At 41.5% G+C, this 25160-nt stretch overlaps 1 protein-coding gene across 2 annotated transcripts in view; it reads left to right on the top strand.

Annotated features, from left to right (window-relative positions):
- Window positions 1-25160, top strand: part of LOC117947593 (nucleolar protein 4-like) — a 164258-nt gene that overhangs the window by 80239 nt on the left and 58859 nt on the right. For both annotated transcript variants that reach the window (XM_034876665.1, XM_034876664.1), the window contains exon 5: window positions 23012-23165. In XM_034876665.1, coding sequence (XP_034732556.1) covers window positions 23012-23165 — 154 coding nt within the window. The remainder of the gene's footprint in view (window positions 1-23011; window positions 23166-25160) is intronic.

Here is a 25160-nt window from a genome sequence, read left to right as displayed (position 1 = left end):
TGTGTGTGTGTGTGTGTGTGTGTGTGTGTGTGTGTGTGTAACTGTAGCGGTGCCCTGTTGTCTGTGGTTATATTTCTGGCCTGTACTTCCTTGTAATTTCTGACAGATAAGATGTTCTGTGGCTTTAGAGTCAAGATTCAATTTACAATGAGACATTTATTATTTATTGCTCTAAAAGTCTCTTGTTTGTTCACGTTCATACAGTCCAATGAATCAAGTTTTAGCTAAATCTTTGTCTATGCGTTTTCTGATATCAGTCGGTCGGGTGTGTTTGACTTGTTGGACAGCCCCCTATTTTATTCTGTTAACCCCATTCTGTTGTTATCCAAGTCTTTCATAATGTCTAAAAATAGAAGTGTTCCTCCATCCTTTCTTTGGGGCATGCATCTCTACCGCAGCCCTGAAAAATGTAGTCTGGTTGCTTTGTGTCCAACGCTGACCATAAACAGGCTCGTACTGCTGTAAAAACCCAGATTTAGACGCAGATGGACTTTTACGGAGGGGAATTTTAATTGCATACATTGGCAATGAGTGTACGGTAAATATGCTGGCATGAATGTGAGTATGAGTGAGAATGGGTGGATGATGAATAGGAACATTATTTATTATCTATCCATCCCTCCACCCATCCATCCATCCATCTAATCATGTCCAAAAAAAATGCAGCTCCTAAAGCCCATGTTTAGATGCATTTCTTTATTTTAATAATATTATTTCAGTCTTATTAGCGGTGACATATTACAGTAGGCTGTAAGACAGAACACGTTATGATCCGAGTTGGGTGCATGCAAAGCCGATATCCCACAATGCAATGCAGGCATTCATTTCAGAGAACCACACAGTAATCAGCCAGTGTTGCTTCAATGTTCATATATTTAATCAGTGGTTTTGTCAGCTTTGTTCCAGTAAGTTGTGCATGGTAATATTGTTTAAAAAAGTCAGCTGAAGTCTCCAGAAGTTAATAGTATACCGATCGGCGGATAGGTAATTTTAAAATGTATAATATTTGTAATACTGATGTTTTGTCTTGTATTGTACATTGTATTTGAGGATTTAAACAATGAAGATATATATGAACAATAATAATAAAATACAGTTTACATAGGCATCACTTTTGTGGGCCAGTCACAGAGTTTTTGGCGATTCTGTGAAACTGCCACAGATTTCGAGTGTAAGCGCCGTGTTCATTTCACCGATTTATGTGACACCAGTATGCTCTAGAAGCGATGTTTTAGCTTTTACTTTGCACCAAGTAAAAAGACTCACTCACACGTTTGGGGAGTGATCAGTGATCTCTGAGTGATGCAGGGATAAAACTCCTCAGCACTGAGCGCACACCAGAGAGGCAGACAAAATCGAAGGAGAACTCAGATTGTATGGATCGCCATTTCGAGAGTTGGATTGAACCCAGAAGCTCAGCTATAAAAGTGCTTCTGAATTCAGAGACATGGCACCCGAGATAAAAGTATGGCGCTCAATAACCATTTGTCTGCGTGTGTAAAGGAGAGCAGACAGTCAGCAGCAGGCTGGATACCTGACATGGTATCACTGCTGTTTCTGGAGTGTTGAAGGATGAACATTGCTCCCAACAGGAAGTGGAGACCATCAGTGTTCAGAAAACTCGTGCAGACATGTGAATAGTCATGGTTGTACTCCGGTCCACTTCCTCTCTGTGTCTCCGTTCAATGAAGGTCAGTGGCAGCGTATTGATTGTGGCCGGCCGTCTCCTCTGCGCTGCATACTGTACAAGGCTTTTTATAACCTGACAGACAGACAGCCTGCTGACGCTGACAGACGGTCTTTATAACTGTCTGTCTGTCTGTCTGTCTGTCTGCGCCGGTATTCATTCTTTGTGTTCACCATTTTGTTCACACACTTTCTGTATCTGTCAGTCAATCAAACCTTCTTGTCAAACCACCGTCCAGTTCATTGCCTTTGTCTGTACGCTACCAATGGTGCAACATAAAGTATTATTAGTGTATGTGTGTGTTTCAGTGGCGAGACCCCACCACCTTCTCACAGACACACACCTCCTCCTCATGGCTGGTTGTCTTGCCGATCAATATTCTGCAGTGGAGCTCCTCGGCCTGCCCCCTGTTAATCCATGCAGCCCGTGTGTTTGTGTGTGTATGTGTGTGTCTCCCCGGCCTGCTCGCCTCTTATCAATATCTTCACCTCTCTCTCCGTCCAGAAATGATCCTCTCCTCTCCCCTCCAGCACTCAACGACCTCTGTGAGAGATGGATGCAATCAGAAACAAGACGTCGTCGTCGTTGTTGTTGGACTGAATACCGAGCGGCTGTCATGTGGACCGACCGGCTCTAAGTGCCTCAAATGTTCCTGCAGTAATGTCAAGTGTAGGTCAGATAGATGTGTGAGGGTGGGTTCTGTCCCCTGGTTGTGTGCTGCAGCTCTGCAGAGCCCACTTCAGCCATTGTGTGTTGTGGCATGCATTTCCAATGCTGCCTCATAGCAGGAGATAGCGGTGCTGACCCGTGATAATTATGGCCAAACAGCGATGGTGTCGTCACGGTAACCTGTTTTTTTCTGTGATGACTGAGGTGTGCGGATGACTCACTGGAAAGCTGCATTTGAACGGACTTGCGTACCATATGCAGCAATGTGCTGGGGTTTGCATGTTCGCTGTGTGTCTGCGTGGGTTTCAGTGTCCCCCCACACCCTGTAGACATGCAGATGGGGTTAATTGGACAAAACACATAGGTGTGAGTGTGAAGGATTTTCTGTTAGAAGTGGGCGATATGAAAGAAATCCTCAATCACATTATTCATTTTTATTGGGATATTTTAAAGTTTCAGGGAAATCAATTCAGAAACTGTTGATGGGTGAAATAAATGGGTGGGTGACTTCAATAAGAAGTCGTAAAAATGAAACAGTTCAGCTCATTGATCGCCCAAAATGGCGTAACACAGAGATATGGTAAAGGGATAAATAACATCTGTAAACGGTAGGACTGACACGAGGGGTTTTATTGGGGGTCGCAAACATTTTAAGAGTGTAAGACAACTTTAATGTATATGTATGTATGTATATATACACTTGGTCTATATCAAAAAGAGAAGCCTATTAAGTCTGTATGATTGTTAAAAAAGAAAGCGTAATGAAAAGAATTGTATAAAAAGTTTCTATATTTTTAGAAACTTTTTATACATTTATATGTATTATGCACCATATTCCAGGAAATAATCTTCCCAAAATGTGTCCATTTCACTCTGTTCAAAGAAACATCTTGTTTGGTCCCTTTGGTTTGACGTTGTGCTCTGATTGAATTGATGGTCATTTAAAGCATTAATCATGAATATTTTTCAGTAAGATTACTACTTCTTAGTAATCTTCTTTATCCTGTTGGCAGAGAGCGGCAGCAGTTCTTACTTCTGATGGTGTCGGATAAAAACTGTGCTGCAGCAAGGGGGAGGTGTCGGGGGGGTGGGGCTGAGAGGGGTGGGGGTGGCAGGCTGATGGTGGAGTGAGGAGGGGGCAGCAGCAGACAGGGATGGAGTTGGCAAGGTAAAGGCATGGGGGAGGCAGAAATAAAGGCAGATAAATGAGGTGGGGTGGGGTGGTGTAGGGGAGCGATGGGTGGGGGGAGGTATAGGTAGGTGGAAGGATGCCAATTTGACAGCTTCAGGGTCCAGCTCTGCACCACCACTGCCTGTAACACAAAGAGAACAAAGAGGCTGAGCAGAGGAAGAGCCACCAACCCCCCCAACTCTCCCATGCGAGGGGGAAAGTGTCCACCTTAATTGATTTCTGTAATGACATTCATTTTACAGTGATCACTGTAGGACAGACTGGGATCAGGCTGAGTGTAGTCTCGCATTGTCAGACTCCACAGCGCTGTGGAAGAGGGTCTGACGTCCCTCACTGCATTCCTGAATAGGAGAAAACAGCCTCTGGTTTATTGGCATCCCTTTAAACCAATCACAGTCATCTTGGGCGGGGCTAAGCTCCGGACGGAGCCACTGTGCCTCTGCTAAATAGTCTCCGGAAAGAAGTTGTTTTGGTGGAACATGTGTACGTTCAGAAGTAGTTTTAGTTGTCAACAGGTATCTCCGATTGGACAGATAGTTCTAGCTAGCGGTCTGGATTTCTGTAAATCAGATCCATCAGTTGGTGGGGGGGGCAATACGCTGTAAATAAAAACATTCTGAAGAGCAATTATTGAAGAGGACACATAATACAGCCACAAGCATACTTGGATTAATGTACATTCTATGAAAAGACTAAATTGACCAAACATATTCTTCTTCAAAACCATTTATTTATTTAAGTTTAAGTTTACAATCAAGCCACACAAATACCTGAAAACATAATTACTTATTTTAAAAAAGGTGTCCCCATATAAAAGAAATACAATGCTTATGTACACTTGTTAACTTAGCTGATCATAATGTAAATTAGTGAGCCTAGATCATCTGCTCACCATACCTGTCCCTGGTCTCACTGTCCCTTACCTGAGACTCTACACTTAAATGTCCCTGGTCTCCCTGTCCCTTACCTCAGACTCTACACCTGACTCTCCCTGGTCTCCCTGTCCCTTTCCTGAGAGTCTACACCTGACTGTCCCTGGTCTCCCTGTCCCTTACCTGAGACTCTACACTTGACTGTCCCTGGTCTCCCTGTCCCTTACCTGAGTTCACATGTTAACATTAACGATTTCCAAAACGAGTCAAAAATGTGTGTGAAACACTCACCCAATTTATTTATTTATTCATTTCTTTATTTCAATTACCAGTTTCCCAATACTAAAGATCCCAGACGAGCCCCCATTTGTTACCGTCCGGCTCAAGACTTGCAACCAAAAGGGAGTTCCCACACAGATAGATTAGTTTATTTAATTAACTAAATTTTCTAATAACACAACTTAACTCAACATAAATGTAACGGTGCGGTGTGTAAGTGGAGAAGACATCATTTGTGTTCTCCATGTGTGGATGAGTGAATGAATGGTGTGATTTGTGTGTAAGGTGCAATAAACCAAACAAAGAACCAAATGGTGACTCCCAGGGTGGGCGGACTTCTATGCCTTCTGTAAGCCACGCCCAGATGGCCAGGTACAGACTACCCTCCCAGCTCCAACTACCCCGCCCACTCTCAGTACCTGGAGACAAAGGAGCACAACATGACAGGCATATGGGAGGGGTCGTCACAGCACCCCCACAGTATGAAAAAGATGTTACCAAATAGTCTTGATATGAGGGCTAATTGTACTTACTTGGCGTTTTGTTGGACTGAAAAGGATCTTATATCTCTTTTTCTTTTCTCTGTTATTTTATTTGTGAAACAACTATCTGTAATGTCAGACCAGATGTCTAAATGAGTCAGGTTCACCATGCGGTCATATTATAATCATAAAATGATCTTGTGTCCTCCACATAAACATTAGGATTCGTCAGACTCTCAATGATTCTGAACTTAAAATGTATGTAAAGTATTTTTGGGGGTTTGTATTGTTTTACTACTTACACAGATATTTAAATTACACATCATTATGTTATTTGCAATACACAGCATGTTTTTAATAATATTTCTTAGATGGGTGGGGGATGGGGGGGTCTTGACCCCCCCAAACCCCCTGGGATTTACGCCTTTGGCTGTGCATAAGCCTAGGAGCATTTTAATAATACCCAACTAGCAAAGACACTTGCGTTGTTGCGTCAAGTGCAAGATAGGGCCCCTATGGTCTTAAACAAGGAAACAGGACAGGAATGATTCAGAAGGTATTATTAAGCCATTCCAATGACTCCGAAGCTTTTCAGTTGAGGTACATTAAGATAAAAAAAACTGCATAGTTCTTTTTTAACAGTGCTTCTTTGCAGCTCTGTGCTTCCCTACCAACACCTTTTCTCGATTCATGGCCCTGTTGTGGGGATGCAAGAGCTAAGGGAATGGTCGGAGAAAGTGAGAGAACTTATTACAAATTTACAGAAGACAATTTCACATAAGTTTGAAGCAGATACTCTGACAGAAGGCTGCGATGCAGGGCTCTTGTACAGGACTGTAAAGGTCAGTTATGCCTTCTAATATGCCCCAAGATACATGCCCACACAACTTTCTGTGACATTACTTATAGAGAATTGTTTGGAAAAATCATGTAATTTGCTAGATGTCCTTTTTTTACCATTGATTTCAAAGTAGGCTTTATGTCTATAGTACTCTCCTCTCCTGCCATTGTTTTCAGTGATGGTGTGTTGACAACATCAAAGAGAGCATGAATCAGAAGATGGAGTGTTGATGGGGGAGGAGAGAAGAGAAGGAGGAGGGTAAACAAAGGACAGATGGGAATTTGAAGAGGGAAGAACTAGGAGGCAGGAAGGGAGTGAGTACAGATGAGAAGATGGAGGAGAAGGAGTGAGGAGATAAGTGCAGAGAAAAAGGGATGTTTCTTTCCGCTTGTCCGGTGGCTAACCTGATTAGCTTAGCAACGCCACAGGACCAGATCCGGCTGTTCTGCTCTGGAAACAAACAATCAAAGCACTTCTTGTACAGACATGTACAAATGCACATGCACTGCCTTCTAGTGATGGGCAGACAGCTACACGGCTCTCTGTTGGTTCACAATGTAGATCACTGATGTCCAACTATTGGTGGAAAGAGACTCACATTATCCCAAATGTCTCCAACCATGTTCAGATCCACAGAAATCTGTCATTTTAAGTCAAGGTGACGCTCCGTTACATTTGGTTGCGTGTCGGTGGCGTCCTATCCACTTTCAGGGTTGCGGTTGTCTGCTAGAAGTAGTCATACATGTAGGTTTTATCAAGGAACACTTTTTTAATGTAAAGCGTTTTTTTTCAGTGTTTTTACCTGTTTTGTGTTTTGGAGAGGAGGAGACCTCCGCCGATAAAAACCTCCTGAACAATCAACACTGAAGGAATCCTAACCGGCCTGGAGGCAGAAAATTACATATTGGCAAATATAGAAGGGGATTATAAATTTGTTAGTCTACATCCTCAGGGTTCCACTTCCGGGATTTCTCTGTTGCAGATGGGAATTCCGTCTGGATTTCACTCATTTAGGCTGGATGTCTGTCCGTCTGTGTTGGCGAACAACCTGCGGCGGATTTCTGAGGACTATGGTTACCTGGTCCTCAGATCTCTGCTGGGTAAATCCAGACAGCTAGCTAGACTATCTGTCCAATCTGAGTTTTCTGTTGAAGTCTAAAACTACTTCTGAACTTACACGTTCCACCAAAACAACTTCTTTCCTGAGACTATTTAGCAGAGGCACCATGGCTCAAGCATAATTTTAGCCCTGCCAGAGATGATTTTGATTGGTTTAAAGAGATGGCAATAAACCAGAGCCCGTTTTTCTCCCATCCCAGAATGCTGTAAGGTCTAGTCAGACCCTCCTTTGCAGTGCTGTGGAGGAAGGTTTGGCAAAGAGACTATGAACTAGAGCTGCAGTTACCAGCTCTAGTGTTAGAAGGAGAAACAGGTTCAGTGAGTGTTAAATGACTTCACTGATGGTACTTGAGCCGCCCGACAGGGCCGTGAAAGGTTCATCAGATAGAAACGGTTTGGAGCTGCTAACATTTGGTAAATATGTTTAGATATGCAGAACAACAGTCAGAGATTAAATTGCATAAATCACTGAAGCTGCTGGGTAGAATGGGTAGAACATGAATGATTCATCCTCATTGTGTTTATCTGTTACTCTTTCTCCTCTCCTTCTGCTATTTTTCCTGTCCACTGCTGCTGTTCCCCCTTTTCTGCCTCTCCATCAGCAGAGCTGCACCAAGTCTGCTCTGTCATCTCTCCTTGATTGTACTCCTCTTCTTCTGCCCTCCTTGCAGCTCCTCCTCCTTTTTCCCATTTATCATCTGCCCGGCCTGAGAGAAAAACATGTTTGTAGAGGTTTGTTGCAAAATCATAACCCCCCCCCCCACTTGTCATATCTACAGACCTCATCTTTTGTTCTTCTGATTAAAGTTGAAACATTAGCTGCTCCTCTCACCTCCACTTAAAATAGACAATGGAGAAAAAAGGCTGTTAATTATTCAACCTTGGGTGCACATCTCACCTCCCATTATTTTTACCACAGTCGTCATCATCATCATCATCACTGTCAGCCTGCGCAGTGTGGTGCGCAACAGACTCATTTAGGAGAAGAACATACATTGGAGGTTAATAAAGTGAGCTTGATTTACTAAAACGTTAGGAAAGCTACAGAATATTTCTAAAACTATGCCTTTGTTTTGTTGCTCTCATGACTATGACTAAAAATCCAATGCTCCTTCATTCACCCCAATGTACTGACATCGCTTACATCTCGCTCCTAAAAAAAAAAATGTAAAAAGATTCTTATGATGAATGACCCATTCTCCCTTCATGCCTGGAGCTCCACCAGCAAAACGTGTGCATGACAACAGGATCTGGCGCCCTGCAGAGGAAGGGCGCCATTCACCTGTAGGCACTGTGCTGCGTTAAAACAGACGGGCTCTACGTGGTGGTAGCAGAACTGGAATGAAATTAGAGGGGGGGAGATGAGGCGATACTTGGTTGTGCACGTCCTCAACAATTGAAGCTACGCGTCCACAAGATGCAATATGCACATGAACAGTAGAGACAGTGCAGAGAGTCACAACGGGCTACATCCCATCTACGATCGCTCCACTCTCACTATTTCTGCAAATACAGAAGTTCTGAATAGTCTGCATTCTCTGGTGTCCCCTCTAGTAGAATCCTGCAGTAATATGTGTACTAAGGCAAGTATGTAAACACGGCAAATTGTTTGCGGAAAAAAAAGCAAGTAAATCTCTGCCTTTATGCTTCCGATTATGTTTTTTATGAATATGACTAAAATACTCTAGATGGGTATTTTAAAAGTAACCCTGTAACAAGTTAAAATAGAATAGAAAGCCTTTAATGTCATTATACACATGTGCAATACCTGTGAAATGAGATTAAAGCAACCACTTTACAGTGTCAACAAGAAGGAATATAACATGAAATCACATATAAAATATAAGGAGTGCAAAAGAAAATGGGGTGGAGGTGCACAGTTCTAGAGACTATTAGTCAATACTTACTGTATACATATGCAAAATAGTAAGAAATTTAAATATGATTTGTTTATGCATAATACAAATTATAGTACAGTTATATAATTGCAAAATTAGTGGCGTACCAAATTTAATAAATATTAAATATTGCACAGTGATGAAAATACATGATTAAATGGTAAAAACTATACGGTAATAAATTGCACAGAATTTCCAGTTGAAAAGAGTAAATATTTAAATATTGTACAATTATGAAATTATGCAGGATTTCAGTGTCTTTACCCTTTGTATGTACATCTATAACCAATCTTTTGATAATAACATATTTAATGTCAAATAATGTCACAGGGTGGGATAAAGTTCTCTAACTCTACTGATGAACTTTTAGTTTGAGCTCATTGTTTATTACTGTCGTAGTTCACTCTGCCCTCTAATGGCATCGGACTCCACTGTGCTCTACCTGCTTAGGAAACAGGAAACAGGAAGCGGGAAGCAGCTGACAGACACAGTTAGAGACCGGCTGGCTAACAAAGTGGACCATGTTGCATCTGGAGAGAGAGTTCCCTCAGGAGTCGGTAGAGACTAAGAACTGCTCCACGTTCATCAGGGGGACACACAGACTCCTAATCAATCGCAACATTGCTAGTTAACTGCAGGATGTGGAAATAAGCCAACAAGTTCCAAATAATGTTTATAATATGTTACAATCCAGACAAAAACATCTGCAGATTTAAGATAATTATCTATATTCATTTATCTATGTAGTAAATGAAATGAGAATGTTAAGCCACTTATGTCAACAATGTTCCCAGCATCAAACTGTTTGAGGCGTGTTTCTCTGCGTACATGAAGTATAAATGTGCATACAGAGAATACAGACGACAAAGGTCCTGAGTTGGTCTGAAGTCTGTTTACGTGTTATTGTATGTTAATGTACCAGGCTGGAACGCTGCTGTTCATCTGGATGCAGATTAGGACAGCTCATTACTGAGACCATTAATAATTGGAACACACGCACACACACGCACACACAGAAAAAACTTGAGCTGATTGGGTGGACAGAGAAGAAAGGGGGGATGTTTGCCTCTGTCAGCAGATTTCCACAGATAAGCAGTAAGATGGAGGAGTAACACCTTATTGAGCATGTGATATTTCACCAAGCTAAATATGTAAGTTGTAATTACTGATTTGTTTCGTTTGCTGTTTGGCTAGAAGAGTAAATTTGATATCTAGCCAATTGTATTATATATTTCATATTTGTTATTGTCAATAAATCCCATGGAAATAACAAAATAGATTTTTCGGCAGATTTTTACAGTTTCTCAGCTCAGAGCCAATTGGTTTGTTAAGGTCGTAAAACACAAACAATATCATTTTATAAGTAATTTCCTGTATTTTCTTTTATCAAACAAACATAATGGAAACATTTGTTGGGGGACTATTTTCAACAGCAGAATAGGGGCAGCAGGACTGTGTGTGTGTGTGTGTGTGTGTGTGTGTGTGTGTGTGTGTGTGTGTGTGTGTGTGTGTGTGTGTGTGTGTGTGTGTGTGTGTGTGTGTGTGTGTGTGTGTGTGTGTGTGTGTGTGTGTGTGTGTGTGTGTGTGTGTGTGTGTGTGTGTGTGTGTGTGTTCATGGTGATGAAGGAACATATCAGCCAGTGCAACAGTGTGGCTCATTGATGGGTTTCTATGCTACATCTGTGATCCACACACAGGATCAATTCATTGATTGTTTTTTTGTTTTTTATTGGATTTGTTGACCCCCGCTTTGTCCTTTAAAATGCCGATGATAAAACATAAAGACTGCTTTGTTCCTGAGTCGTACTTTACAGCTTTTTTTGCCAGGCATAAGACTGAAGGCGATCATGTGTTTGGTTGCGTGTGTGTATCTGTCTGTCTGCAGCTAATCTGGCATACTTCTGGACCCCTCAGCCCAATATCTTTTGTGCAGATTTATGTCTGTATGCTCCAGCACCTGGATTGGTTGTACTGATTCACAGTTGTTGTAAACTTTGTCTGTCCCGCTGAAAATAGGTCAGTGGCGTAGTTTTGATGAGCGGCGTTCAGCAGTTTTGGCTTTAAAGGAGTGAAGCCGCACAACCGTATTCAAGGAAAACAAAAGAATGAGAGTAAGTAGATAACAATTGTTACTTTGCTGCATTTTACTGGGTTTTGATAATGTTCAGTAACCAGCTATTGACATATTTTCCAGTAGTTTGAAGCCGTTGTGAGTAATTTATAATTGCGGTTTTATTTAAATCAGAAACGACTTGCTACAATGTGACAGGAGAACAACTTGACAAAGCCAAGACATCAAATCTCCTGTTGGATTCTAGGCGTGAGGGTGTTATGACAGGCCCCAGTGCATTCTAGTTCCTAGTTAATAACACACACACACACACACACACACACACACACAATTAAGCATTCATCCATGTCAGTCTAAACTAGCTACCGTATATCATCATGCCACATTAATAAAAGACTTGACAGTGGACAACATCAACATCTATTTTACCCAGCAGTGATCACTGCATATTTGTATTTGACTAAAACACCAAAGAAAATAAGGCATTATTCATTTAATTAAATAGTTTGTTTTATAGTTTATGTATAATAGTTTTTTTTTGTTGCTATAGATGCCTTTTGATTATTTTAGCAAATTAATGTCATTGTTTTTCACTTAACAAGAGAGGAAATCTGAATCACTCTCAAATGCCGTTCTCCACCAACACATTTACGTTTAAGGCCCGGTCTCTAATGACGCTTACCCGCTGCTAGTACCGGCTTGGCTTGGCTTGGCTTGGCTTGGTTAGGCTCGGCTCAGCTCGGCCGCGGTGCCCCGTCCTCCTTTTTCCATTGCAGATTTAGTACCGCCGCAAGCGTGAGGGGAGCGTGGCTGGTCGTCATAGCGATGCTGCAGGAGACTGCCGTGACCTAACGCGACACACACGTAGAACGTGGAAGGTGTGTGTGATTCTCGGCATGTGGCTGCCAGAAGACACATTTAGTTTCTAAAGAAGATGGAGCAAAAAAAGTACCAAAGTACCTGTTAGCAGGTACCAGGGACTTTTTCATCATGGTAAATCAAGAAAGACAAGTAGAGTTGCAGGTACCATGTAATGGAAAATGCCATAAGGGGCCCACAGGCCCCAGTGCACCCTCACTGCCTATGTTTACGCCCCTGATTTTGATCACAGCAAGTCATCTGAGAATAGGACTGTTCAGTTTCTCTTTCACAGCACCAAAAAAGCAAAAAAGAGAAGAAGCGCTTCTTCATGACTTCATTAGCGCTCGTTTTCCAAGAGTCTTTATGGAAAGTGAAGTCAGACAGATTTACCATTAGATAGCTTCCCCGGGTCTAATATGAATCCTCCGTTCTTCAGTCCTCCAGCACCACGACACAGAGACGCAGCCTTACCACTCATTATAGCATTGAGATTATATGGTCGTTGAAAATGAGCTAATGTGGACTGATGTTGGTGGTAATTGAAAAGGAATTAAGAGTAAATTATGAAAGGGTCTTATTTTTATCATTTGTCAGAGTTGATCCATGTGCCTTGCTGTGGTGAATTAAGAGCCTAAGAACATTCTCCGAGCTGATTAACATGCCGAGCCCTAAGTTCAAAGAAAAAAAAAATCTTCGGTATTCCCTTTTTTCCCTTCTGGAATTGCATTTAGTTGTGAGGAGCCTTACCCAACAGTCTTAGTGCCTGCTGCAGCCTTGTTTCCTGGGCATATGAGCTCCCTGAGCATTGTTTCAGAAAAGCCCTCGGAATTGTGGGAGCTTTGGTCATTTTAGTTTTCTATAACTATTGTCTTATTCCAACATTAACTCCCCACCTTTTGAACAGCTGTGGTTCTGTAAATGACATATTAAGGAATGGCCAGAGACTCTTTTTTTAAAATCATACACTGGATATATGATGGCGGCCCTTGTCATGTCCTGCCACTTTTATGCTCCAGAGAGAGAGAGAGTGAGGGCAAGAGGTCTACAGTGTGTTATTAGGTTTTACAGTATAGGTATTATTTTATTAGTTTATTTTGTAATGTATAGGTATACTTATACAGGTAGTTTTGTCTTCTCTTGTATTGGTTGTCGACACAATGCACAAAAATAGATTTGAATATATTGAAACATGTATTATTTAAACGTCATTTGTGGCCTGTTATGACAGCCCTATGGCTGGTTGACAAAAAACCATGGACTGTGTAATATAGTGGACAACGCATTCAGTTTGGCGAAGTGCTGCAATTGTGGAAGGGCCTTAAAGCTGCATTATATCTGATTTCCAGCAGGGGGAGACTCCTTAAAGCTGCATTATATCTGATCTCCAGCAGGGGGAGACTCCTTAAAGCTGCATTATATCTGATCTCCAGCAGGGGGAGACTCCTTAAAGCTGCATTATATCTGATCTCCAGCAGGGGGAGCCTCCTTAAAGCTGCATTATATCTGATCTCCAGCAGGAGGAGACTCCTTAAAGCTGTATTATATCTGATCTCCAGCAGGGGAGACTCCTTAAAGCTACATCATATCTGATCTCCAGCAGGGGGAGACTACTTAAAGCTGCATTATCTCTGATTTCCAGACATGTGCAGTTGCAAAAGGGGTTCGGTTTCTGTAGAAGTCTGTGAGAAAGTGACACACATCTCATCTGATTTATTACCTCAGTCAACATCTATATGAAGAGTTTATGGTCTCAATCGCTAGTTTGAAGTCTTCTGCAACACAGACTGATGTTCATGTTTTGAATTGTGGTCTCATTGATTTTAAAATTGGCGATAAAGCAGGGGGTGTTTTAGGGCGTGGCTATGGTGAGATTGCCAGTGAAAGTGTGAATCGTAACGTGGCTCCTCCCACTCTCCTTGCTCACTCCTCGCTCACTTCTCCCTCTGTCTAAAATCCAAACATCCCCAACCAGGATGGCTGCGCCAGTAACGGTAAACTGAACGACTCATAGCAGGGGCCTGTTGCACGAAAGTAGAATAAAGATATCCAGGATAAGTGAAAAAGCGCAGCTTGACTTAGTGGGATCTGCCGCGCCAGGATGGACGGGTAAAGCTATGTCAAGCCAGGTGTAGATAGCTGGGATAAGTGCACGTTCACGGCTTTCTTGAATAGACCACGGTATCGATCACAGATTTACTGATGAAGAATTGAGAAGACGCATTCGCCATATGTTGCACCCAATGAGCTGCAGCTTGTAATGGAAAGTGACGAGGAGGGGAGGAATATGCAAAAAGGGAAATACGGGTCTTATCAAACGGAGAATAAAAGCCCAATATAGCGGACCCGACTGAATGTGTGGGGGTGTGAAAATATAGCCTTTGCCTCAAAAGAGAGCAGAGGGAACTAATGTTCCCCGGGAGATGGACCCTTTTAAGGACTTTAGGCTTAATTTCAAACCCTTATTCACAACGTGAGAACATGTTTTACAACCATGCACTAATCTCTGTAAAATATTCCTAATTCTTTGTACAATTAATGTTCATACAGAACAATCAGAAAGGGACAACAACTAGAAAAAAGTAAGTGACTTCAATACACGCTGTGAACAATATTCATGTTTTTTTATTCTTCTGACAAGTGACCGCACCAAAATAAAAAGATTAAGAACCATTGCATTGTTCCCGGTGTGATGAATGTAAACTACACTACATACGTACTGTATATAGGCCACGTTATTGGTCCAGGGATGTGAGACTAATTGAGAAGGTTATGAAACCAATGTAAGCTATAATAGAAACAACATTAGGCCCACTTATTAAGGAGTAACACAAACTTCCCTTTATTAGAGAAGACAAGCAACAAGAAAATTAAATCATGACTGTATTGGTCTCTGACCAGTCTGCCATTATTATCATCGGGGAACATCGCTACATTAATATCACCACACTTAATCTTTGGAGCGCGTCCTGTAACTTGAAGCTGAGACCATGGACGCTGCGCTGCTCATCTCTACTTTTACAGAGAGAGTGGACACTGACGCGACTCGCAGGTCTGCCGGCAGGCAGCGGCCACCGGGCAGCGGCCACTGGGCGGCGGGCAGCGGCCACTGGGCGGCGGGCAGCGGCCACTGGGCCGCGGCCACTGGGCGGCGGGCAGCGGCCACCGGGCAGCGGCCACCGGGCAGCGGCCACTGGGCAGCGGCCACCGGGCAGGGGCCACTGGGCAGCGGGCAGCGGCCACCAGGCAGCGGCCACCAGGCAGCGGCCACCGGGCAGCGGCCGCACGCCAGACAGCCTCTACACACTACCGTCCCACCGGGAAAAGTCCCACTCCGCATCAGGGTGCCAGGTCAACCATTCATCTAAACTGTAGTTGGTTTTAAATCCAACTCGCGACAACAATAGTGACAAGTAGGCTAATGCATGTTAATAAAAATAAAGCAGAACACATGCAGAAGACAACGGAATAACTGTTAAACACGTTTATTTCGGATCAGACGGCAGCTGATTTGACACACGAGACTCCAGGATTAATCTTAGCCTGGCTGTTAGCCTGCTCTGGACCAGGCTAGCCGCAAAGAATAAATCTCCATGGTTATTGGCTGGGCTTAATTTAATCTGGTTTCGTGCAACCGAGTCGGCTAAATTCATCCAGGATAACTTGAATATCCCGGCTTAATCCCTTATCCTGGTTTTGTGCAACAGGCCACCGATCTCCACATACTAATTGGTGACGTCACGCGTGCTCTGTCCATTAATATTAACATTCTATGGATAAAACGCATCAGTATTTGTAACTCACTTTCATTTATACATAAAAATCCTTACCTTTCTCTGTAAGGTAGGGGTGGGAATCACCACGCCTCCCGATACAATATCAGATTGCAATATTCTGCGATATATAGCACTTTTAGTATTTTATTATTTATTCCCAGTTTCAAATAACTTTCCCAAAAGGAGACTTTATCAACATCTGTTTCATCTAAAAAGAATTATGTCTCTGTTTGTTCTTATCACTTTAATTGAATTGCTGCAAAATGGGAATGTCAAGCAGCCAGACTGACAACACATATATAATAATAGAGCCATGCTTGACTCCTGTGTATCAATACAGTATTGCCACTGAAAATATTGCGATACGATGCTGTATTGATTTTTTTCCCCCACGCCTACTTTAAGGTTGCAGTATGCTTGAAAGGAACTAAGGAGCCCTCTCAGACACTGTCCTTTTTCTTCAGTACCTTCTTGTCAGTTCACACTGGGGTCACACGTTATAACCTGGAACAGATATGTGAACATCGTTATATAAAAGATTAAATGAGATACATTGATAGCTCTGCTGCTCCAGACCCCCATTGGTGCCACTAGTTATTGTCCGTGTGTGTAGTCGTACTGGTCGGCTGCAGTGAGAAAGCTAATCCAGTGTGACGAGCCCAGGGAAACTCCTCCTCTGAGAACCCTCTTTAATGGACACATATGGGTCAGTGCTGCCACATGGACTCCCAATAGCAGCTACAGCAGGAGCTCTACACGACTGGCTTCTGTTCTTTAAATGGAAGCAGTGGTGTTCCTTCTCTGTAGTTCATTTCTTTTTATTCTTTGTGCAGCGACAGGGGAAAAAAGCACTGATGGTTTTGTGTTAATTTAAAGAGAAATGTTCTACGGTAGTAGGTTGAAAGCTCCTTCTGGCTGGTTTTGTTGCTTGAAGAGAGGACAGCACATCAATTATTTATAGAAATGTATATATATATATATATATATATATCAGAAGATAGGGTATTTTTCCTGATGACTGATTGATATTCCAGTTTGTATCTTCAGTTTGAAACAGGCGTGAATTTTTCTTCTACTGCACATGGAGGGATGTGTTTGATGTTTACAGAACCAATAAAGGGTTTATATTTTGGAATGAATAAAAAAAGAAAATATATTAGAGGGATATTTTTCCTCTTACATGTATGGGCAATTAATGACATGAGCAGAAAACACAGAAAGTGCATATTTTGATGACAGCAAAGAAGTCACCAAATACTGTAAAAAAGAAATAACATACCAGCAAAACTATAAAATATAGTAATTTCTGTGGTAAAATAATGCAAAAATAATGTTACTTTTGCATGCCTAACCTAACATGTAAAAAAAGAAAAGCTTCTTATTTTAAAGCTGCGTGTTCAGGAGGAAAGATTAGCCTTTATTCCCCCCCCCCAAGCCTGCCCATGAACCTAATGACCTCTCAGATGTCCCAGCACACCGCCCACCCAAACTGCTCCCATGATCCCCATTGCTGCGTTGGTAGAGATCCTGCTGTTTATCAAAAGGGGTCACTGGTTGGGCATGACTTACAGTACGTGATATCTCTGCATAACCATCAGTTCTAAAATATGTGCATATGGATGGAAAGGTAGAGGAAGCTAACCCATATTGATTTTTATTGATACGCAATTGTGTTGTCTAAATTAGTAACAAGCACCTTAATGTTCACTTCTCAGAAAATGTTATCTAGAGTATCATTTGAAAATTGCAGATCTGGTTTTATGATCTGTAAAGTGTCTCAAGATAAGTCATAATTTGATACTGTAAAAAAAATTGAATGGAATAGTCACTAGGCAACAAGGGGTTGCTGTGGCTCAGGTGGAAATAGCAGTCGCCTACCAATCAGAAGGTTTCTGGTTTGATCCCTGGTATGCCTTGACTAGTCGACTAAAAAAGCGCTATGTAATGTATGTACGATGTAAAATGTCTTTTTATATTGTTTCTATCACAATGTTGAAAAGCCGGCAGCTGAGCTGCGTTAGGGCAGTATTTAGGTCATTTGGACGATGCTTTGTTCAAATTCGTAAACTACGTTCTGATCATTACACGTTATGTTAATTTTCTTATGTCTCAAGTTTCAGGTCTTTATTTGCCATTTTCACATCAAATACACTGGGGTAGACGTTGGCAATGACGTTCTTGGTCCTCAGGCTCAACACATGCTACTGCAAAATGTATAAAAGAAAAACACTTACTTAAAAATGAGAATCCAAGACGTAAAAGAGTGCGCAAGTTCAAATATAGGACAAAACAGAATATAGATACAATATTATAAGGTGGTTGACTGTATGGTTGAGCAGTAAAGTGATACAATAAACAGGCGTTAATATAGACAGGATAAAATACATGTATGTGTGTGCAAGTCTAAACAGATACTGGGGGGAGGGGAGGGGGGGGGGGGGAATAGACTAAGCAAGAACAACAGTAGACACTGGAACACAGCTGTACAGTATAAGAACAGGAAAAGGTTAGACGTACTATAAAGAATCTTATGTAAATGCTGATCTAAACCTTTCTAAATGCTTTAGGTATTAAATAGAATGTATGCAAAAAAATCAGAGCTGTCAATCGATTGAAACCTTTTTCCCCGTCCATTTCTGCTCAAGGAGGTTGGTTTCTTTTTCGGGATGTTATCATAGAGTACTATATGGTTTCTACAAGCCATCCAAAACAGGGGTGGGTGAAAAATATTGATGAAAATTACATTACACAGCACGTGGATGGCTGCATCACTTCCGGGGCGGCTGTGGCTCAGTGGTAGAGCGGTTGCCTGCCAATCGGAAGGTTGGTGGGTTCGATCCCCGCCCCTGCAGTCATTGTCGAAGTGTCCTTGGGCAAGTTGAGTTGCCCCCGGTGCTGCGCATCGGAGTGTGAATGTTTATCTGATGAGCAGGCACCTTGTACGGCAGCCCCGGCCACAGTGTATGAATGTGTGTGAATGTTTCCTTTAGATGTTAAAGCGCTTTGAGCAGTTGTTAAGACTGGAAAAGCGCTATATAAATACACATTTACACAAAAAGCACATTTACACTTCCAAATGTTTGTCACTGCTTTTGTAAAATGTTTGTGCCAAAAAGGCCCTGATGCTGGCCCGTGTCACAGGACTGGAAACCTATGGGACAGAACCCTAATGCGCACTGCGCACTCAAACACAACACAACTTGCCCTGAAAGTCATAAAAAGGCTCAGCTAAAACATGAAGAATGTAAAAATGTTGACTTGCTTTTTCATTTTTGAGAAGATTTTCTAATCTTCATGAACAATCAAAATGAAATGAATCAAATGCTAAGAGCTTTCCAGTTGGATTTCTGAAGGAATGTTAGAATGTAGTGGATTAATGAGGTCTGATGTTTGATGAACATTGCTGTCAGGAATAGTCAATCATAGTATTTATCTAAAATACTGACGAATTGTTTGCACTTATTAGCACAAAATTTTTTATTCAATTGTTCTTATTTTTGCTTTTGTAGCATGCCGTTAAGTGTAATGATCTTTTTTCTTCTTCTCAAAGACCCTCATTGAAGAAATGGTCAGTGTCGGTATTGGGGAAATTGTAACAAAACGTATTGTATACTATTGAAAAAGATTAGTACCGCCCATCCCAAACCCACGTTACTGCTGCATCACTTCTTGATTTCCCAAACTACGGAGCGGACCGAGGCCCAAATCACAGAATGGGCCAAAAAATGAGTGGTATTAAAAGGTATTTGCGTGGACTTTGTTTGCCATACTAAAAATCTTTATATTAGTCTATATCTATATGTAAATACATATAGATACTGTAAATAAATATACACACTGTATATTTGTATGTAGACTGTATCTGACAGCTGTCCTGTGGAACATTTGTATTTAGCTTTTAGATGTTTTCTTGACCTCTCTTTCTGTCTACATTTCTGTCATTCCTCAGCCGCTCCTGTTGCAGATCAGCTCTCATTATGAGCTGCAACATGTTTTCACTGTTGCATTCACACCCTGTTAAATTATGCATCATAATCCTGCTCAGAGTGACATCATGTATGGAAAGTAAGGCTGTCTGCCTGTCAGTCCACCTGTTTTATTTCAGAGTTGTTAGTGCAACAACAGTCTTGAACAGAGCGGTTTACTGCGTCCTAGCTTTAGTGTCATTGGGGTCTTTGCTCATTTATCAATCTTTTCATTGTTTGCATGTGTTTGTGTGCTTGTGTACATGTGTGTAATAAAAAGCAGTTGGAGCACTCAGGACCTCATTACTGAGAGTGCAGGCGTCCTAAGATGCTGATAACAGCTAGAGGTGTGTGTGTGTGTGTGTGTGTGTGTGTGTGTGTGTTTGGAGTGAGGGGGCTGCATTTGTTCTGAGGCCAGTCATCGGTACATCTGAGTTCCTATTTTAACATATAGGTGATATCAAGTATTTTTTGTCATCTATAAAAAGACAAAAAAACGGATTTTTTGAAAAGTCTACACAAGTTTACACGCCCTTTCCGGTGGTTCTCATGGGACCTTAATGCAGACGGTAGTGAACGGAGGCAAATTATGTTTTGATCCCGTTTGAATTGAGCCATGGATTACAAATATAATGTTAATTTCTCATCTTCCAAATTAAGGACCCATGGACCACAAGTAGAAGGGCGTGACTTCGGCTCTCCATTATTCCGCGGAAATGATTCATTTGGACAATTCTCTGACTCATATTGTAAATCCAATGTGAATGTTGGGTTGGTGGTGTGTTGTAGAGCTGTGAAGAGGAGTTGATTGGCTAACATCGGTTAACTCAGTGAACTATTAAACCAATCAGCAACTATTTGGTTCAGTAGATTCTTGATTTCTCCTCTGTGACAGTAAACTGAATGTCTCTGAGTTGTGGACAAAAGAAGACATTTGAGGATGTCATCTTGGAAACACTGATCCACATTTTTCACCATTTTCTGACATTTTAGAAACCAAACAACTAATTGATTCATCATAAAAGAGAATGATAACCTTAAGTTACAGCCCTAGAGTGATATGAGGTGTGTCTGTCTTTCATGTAGGGGACGTGAGACGGGCTTCTTGTGTTTGTCTTTTTATCATCCACAGTCTTTCCTTAACGTTAATAATTGTTCATTTTACTGTTTTCACTGCAATACATCCTGCTGCTACTGATATTTGCACTAGTCAGAATCGTCTTGTGATAAGGTTTAATTTTATAATTCACATACTTTATATCGCACAGACTTTTATTCATATTGTTTCTCTTTTTATATGTCTTCGGTTCTTTTCTTTTTTCAGAGCCTTGCAACGTAACCTTGCTCAAAGAATTATTGTGAATGTGTCTTTTTTTTATTCCAGTACATTATTACAATAAAGTCTGTCTAAGTCTAAAGAAACACCGCCAGACACAATGGCAGGTTTACGCAGAATTATCCAATGTTCACGTTCTTGTCTGGTCGGTTCTGATAATGAAGTCTGTTAATTCCCAACAAACAGCCAACATAACAACTGTACATATGTTAGCCCTAACTACTAGCTGACTTACTAAAGTTCTTAAAAAAATTAGAAAATAATAACTTTTTTTATGAAGTATTAAATTCACACGCTCAAGCTTTTTTTTTTTTTTTTCTCCAGACCCTCACCATGTTTCTCTTTTACATTCATGAAATAAAGTTGTACAGCTTCAGGATTTGTTTTTTATTTTTATTAATTTATTTATATTCTTCATTGATCCCCTATGGGGAAATTGTTGTCATTACACACTACACACAGGCCATACACACACGTGCTCAGGTCCTCTACATGCACTAATGGAGGGATGAGTGAGTGGGCTGCAACTGCTGAACAGGCGCCTAGAGCGGCTGGGGGGGGTTTGGTGCCTTGTTCATAAGAAGTGAATGGGCATCTCTCCAACTACCAGTCCACACACCGTACTAGAAATACTCTTCCTCTGCCAGTCACCGGCGGATCTCACAGTGGTTAAATCTATGAAAAAGCTCAGCTTCTGTTAGCTCCTGACTGGCAAAGACAAATCCAGATTCCCTTGGAGAGAGTTTGCATTTTTTGAACAGAGAGGAAAGATGTCAGAGTGTGATGTTGTTGCTACCAGCGAGGCCTGCAGGAGCTGCACACTGAGCACCAGTTGGCATGTTGTGTTTGATTTGCCTGCCTGCCGCTTATCTGCCTCGTGTTTCTTGTCTCCTCTGATGTTTGGGTTAAATTGGCGGAGCAGCTGTCATGGACGCTGGCTCTGACAAAGCGGAGAATAGAGGGATTAGAAATGTCTCTAAACGCCGGCTAATCTGAGTTCAGGTGGAGTTACAGAAGATATCCTCTATTAGGAAAGAGTGTTGTTGATTTAGTTTTCCCCTCCTTTTCTAGAAACCTTCATTTTCTTAGTGTTGATGATGCTTTGCTAGTTTCTACCACTTCCTCTGTTCACAATATATCTTCACACTCGTCCACATATCAACACATTATTCTTTTACCTCTTTATAATAAACACAGCGATAATGAGGCACAAAGGACACCTTATTTGTGTCCTTGTGAATCGATTTATTATATACATGTATCTCTATCGATCCATGCTTTGTTCACGAACAAATCTGAAACGTTTCTTCTCGCCTGTTCTTCTGTCCTTGGATTGAAGCAAACGTTGCATGCATCTGCCACTACATGTTGTGTATGACATCTCATGGAGCAATTAATATGTACAAGTACATAGTATGAATGGGGATGCATCCACCATGCGTGAGCAACTCTTAAGTTTTTTTTTTTTAATGTAGATTTTAGAGTCGTGCCACTGACAACTGATTCTCTAACTTTTAGCCTAAATAACTGACTAAACAGATTGAAACTGATTATAGATTTATTTGCACATAGAGGTTTCACACTTGTGCTTCCTTGGGTCCTGAGCCCGCTCGGCTCCAGTACGTTTCTTTGTGATTTAAAGAGCCAAACAAAAGTGCAAAACATTGGTCTATAATATCTAAGCACACCTTTTGGCTATAATACATTTAAGAGCAGATGAAAATAGTATGTTTGCTACAATGTAACAACCCAGTCTCTCTGTTTTCACCTGTTCTCAAATGTACTGTAGCGAGCGACGGAGAGCGAGCTGTACCCAGCATGCCGTTCAGCAGTGTGACAATTAATAACACACTACTAATACATATGTCCTGTAGATCTCAAGATCTCACCACTGCACTTCCTTGGTTCCTGAGCCATAACACCGGGCAGATGTGTCTAATGTTGCTGTTGTGTCTCTTGTGGTCAGGATGACAGTTCACTGAGCAGCGAGGAGGAGGCAGAGATGAGCGAGCCCACATGGCTAGCAGCTGATCTGGGAGCAGCGTCTGACCTGAGCCCGCCGAGCCGAGGAGAGAGGATGCGCCACAGTCCCCAGAACGCACACAGCAAGGAGGACGACGGTAAGGACCGGGGTCAGGTTACATCCACGCTGATCTGTTCTTAAATTCATGTTGAAAGAACACATTGTTCTTTACAACAGGAGATTAGAATTCTGTCAACCCTTTAAGAATCTTCAAAATGAATGTAGAGCTTTTTATGAGCGGCATCTTAACACCAATGGCTTTCATTTTTGTGTAAAGCATGATGTCTTACATTGTCAGTGGGTCAGATTTGAAGGTGGAAATCTACTGGATTGGATAGATTAGCTCAAATGTTGTGAGTTTAGCTGAGATCATGTAAGAATGTTCTCTTTATACCTTTTTAAGAACAAAAAAAATGAGACACCCAGCCGAGAATAGTTAGCATTGAAAGTCAGCCATTGATTAGAAACCCTAGTTGCTGCATTTATATTGTGTCATTTACGTTGTGATATAGAGTGATGGTGTCTAATATAATGGAAGGTACGACCTCGTAACTCCTGCTTGGCCTTGTGCAGCTGTGCCATGTTTCCGTTCTTTAAATAATTGCGATGATTGTGGAGAGCAGAAGGCTTGCAGTGGAGATGGCTTTGTTACTGAAAAGCTGCAGATAACTGACCCTGAATTAACACACGCAGCCCGATCCGTCCAATCCCAGTTCTCAATGTCTCCCCACGGTGTCGGCGAAATGAGGTTTTGAGGAAGGTGCACGGCAGAGCTATGGCGCCATAAATCAAGCTTTGATTTTCAAAGACACCAGCACCACTTGTTTGTTTTTGGTCATTATATCCAAATAAACCCTTTTCTGCACTTTCACAAGAAAATGTAACACCAGCAGTGGTGTTTGGATCAGAGCTCTGGTATCTGTTCTTCCATGGCTTTTAAACTAGCTTCTGTTTCTCTGTCACTGTTAACACTGTCATTGTGTCCAGCTTCACACTCAATACGGTATTTTTGGACTCTTCAAAGTGAATTTTACAGATACCCTTGTGCCCCTCATGACACCTAGCCCGGGTGCTGCATTTGAACCCTAACCCAGATAGGTCCACTTCACAAACATTCAGTACAAGCAGCAGATTGCGTGTGTGTGTGTGTGCGTGCTGATGTGAGTGGACTGTTCAGTGGCAGGCGGGGGTAAGTGCTTTAACTGATATCCATCAGGATCTTTCTCTGCTGGAACGACGATTCCAGGAGAGGAACGAGGGGATGAGTACAGGGAAAAAGGTGGAGGAGGAAGGGAAATGGTATTTTAATATTCAGATATTTTTTTGGGTGAAAACTAAAATCTAGAAACTTCTCTTTTTGTGCAAGAGAGGATTAAAAAAAGAACAGAGCAGTATTTTCTTTAAAGGGGTGTATTGGTATTTTATTAATGTAGTGACACACAATCTAAGCCTGTCAGTGGCAGAAACAGCCCTTATAGTGATGTAAATTACTAAATAAAAAAGCACATCTGCCCTATAGGATTACACATTAGGAAAAATATATTTATGGCAATTTATCCCTGTATAATATCCATGTAATATCCCAGTGATCCTTGTTGCTGATGGGGATGCTCAAGATCCGCCTCAGGCAGCTGTTGATGAATGTTTGTACATCGGTCTTTGTGTCCTCGGTTGTCTTCCACGTCTCTGATCCATAGAGTAGTATAGAGCTGAAAAGTCTCAGCTTTGGCCGCTGGCTGATTGTCTTTGGAGCTCCAAAATAATATAATATAATATCCCTAGAGGGGCTTAAAACTCTCCAGCGAGCTCGGCATACCTTTTTATTTTTAATTAACGTGTATGTAATAGGGCTGCTGATTATTTCCTCAATCAACATCAAGCAGTTGCACATTTTTATATTCAAATATTTGTTCTTGTATTTTATTCCTATTAATATTATTTCATGTATATTGTATGAATGTATTTTGTATCCTAGTATTTCATTTATATTTATATTCTGTGCTTTTGCTGCTGTAACACTGTAATTTCCCACTTTATTGGATCAATCAATATAATATTATATATGAAGAGATGACGCATGGGGGGGGGGGGG

Source organism: Etheostoma cragini, chromosome 7 (assembly GCF_013103735.1).
Source record: "Etheostoma cragini isolate CJK2018 chromosome 7, CSU_Ecrag_1.0, whole genome shotgun sequence".
NCBI lineage: Eukaryota > Metazoa > Chordata > Actinopteri > Perciformes > Percidae > Etheostoma > Etheostoma cragini.
The sequence above is the reverse complement of the archived record's forward strand: the minus strand, read 5'-3'. Positions and strand labels throughout refer to the sequence as shown.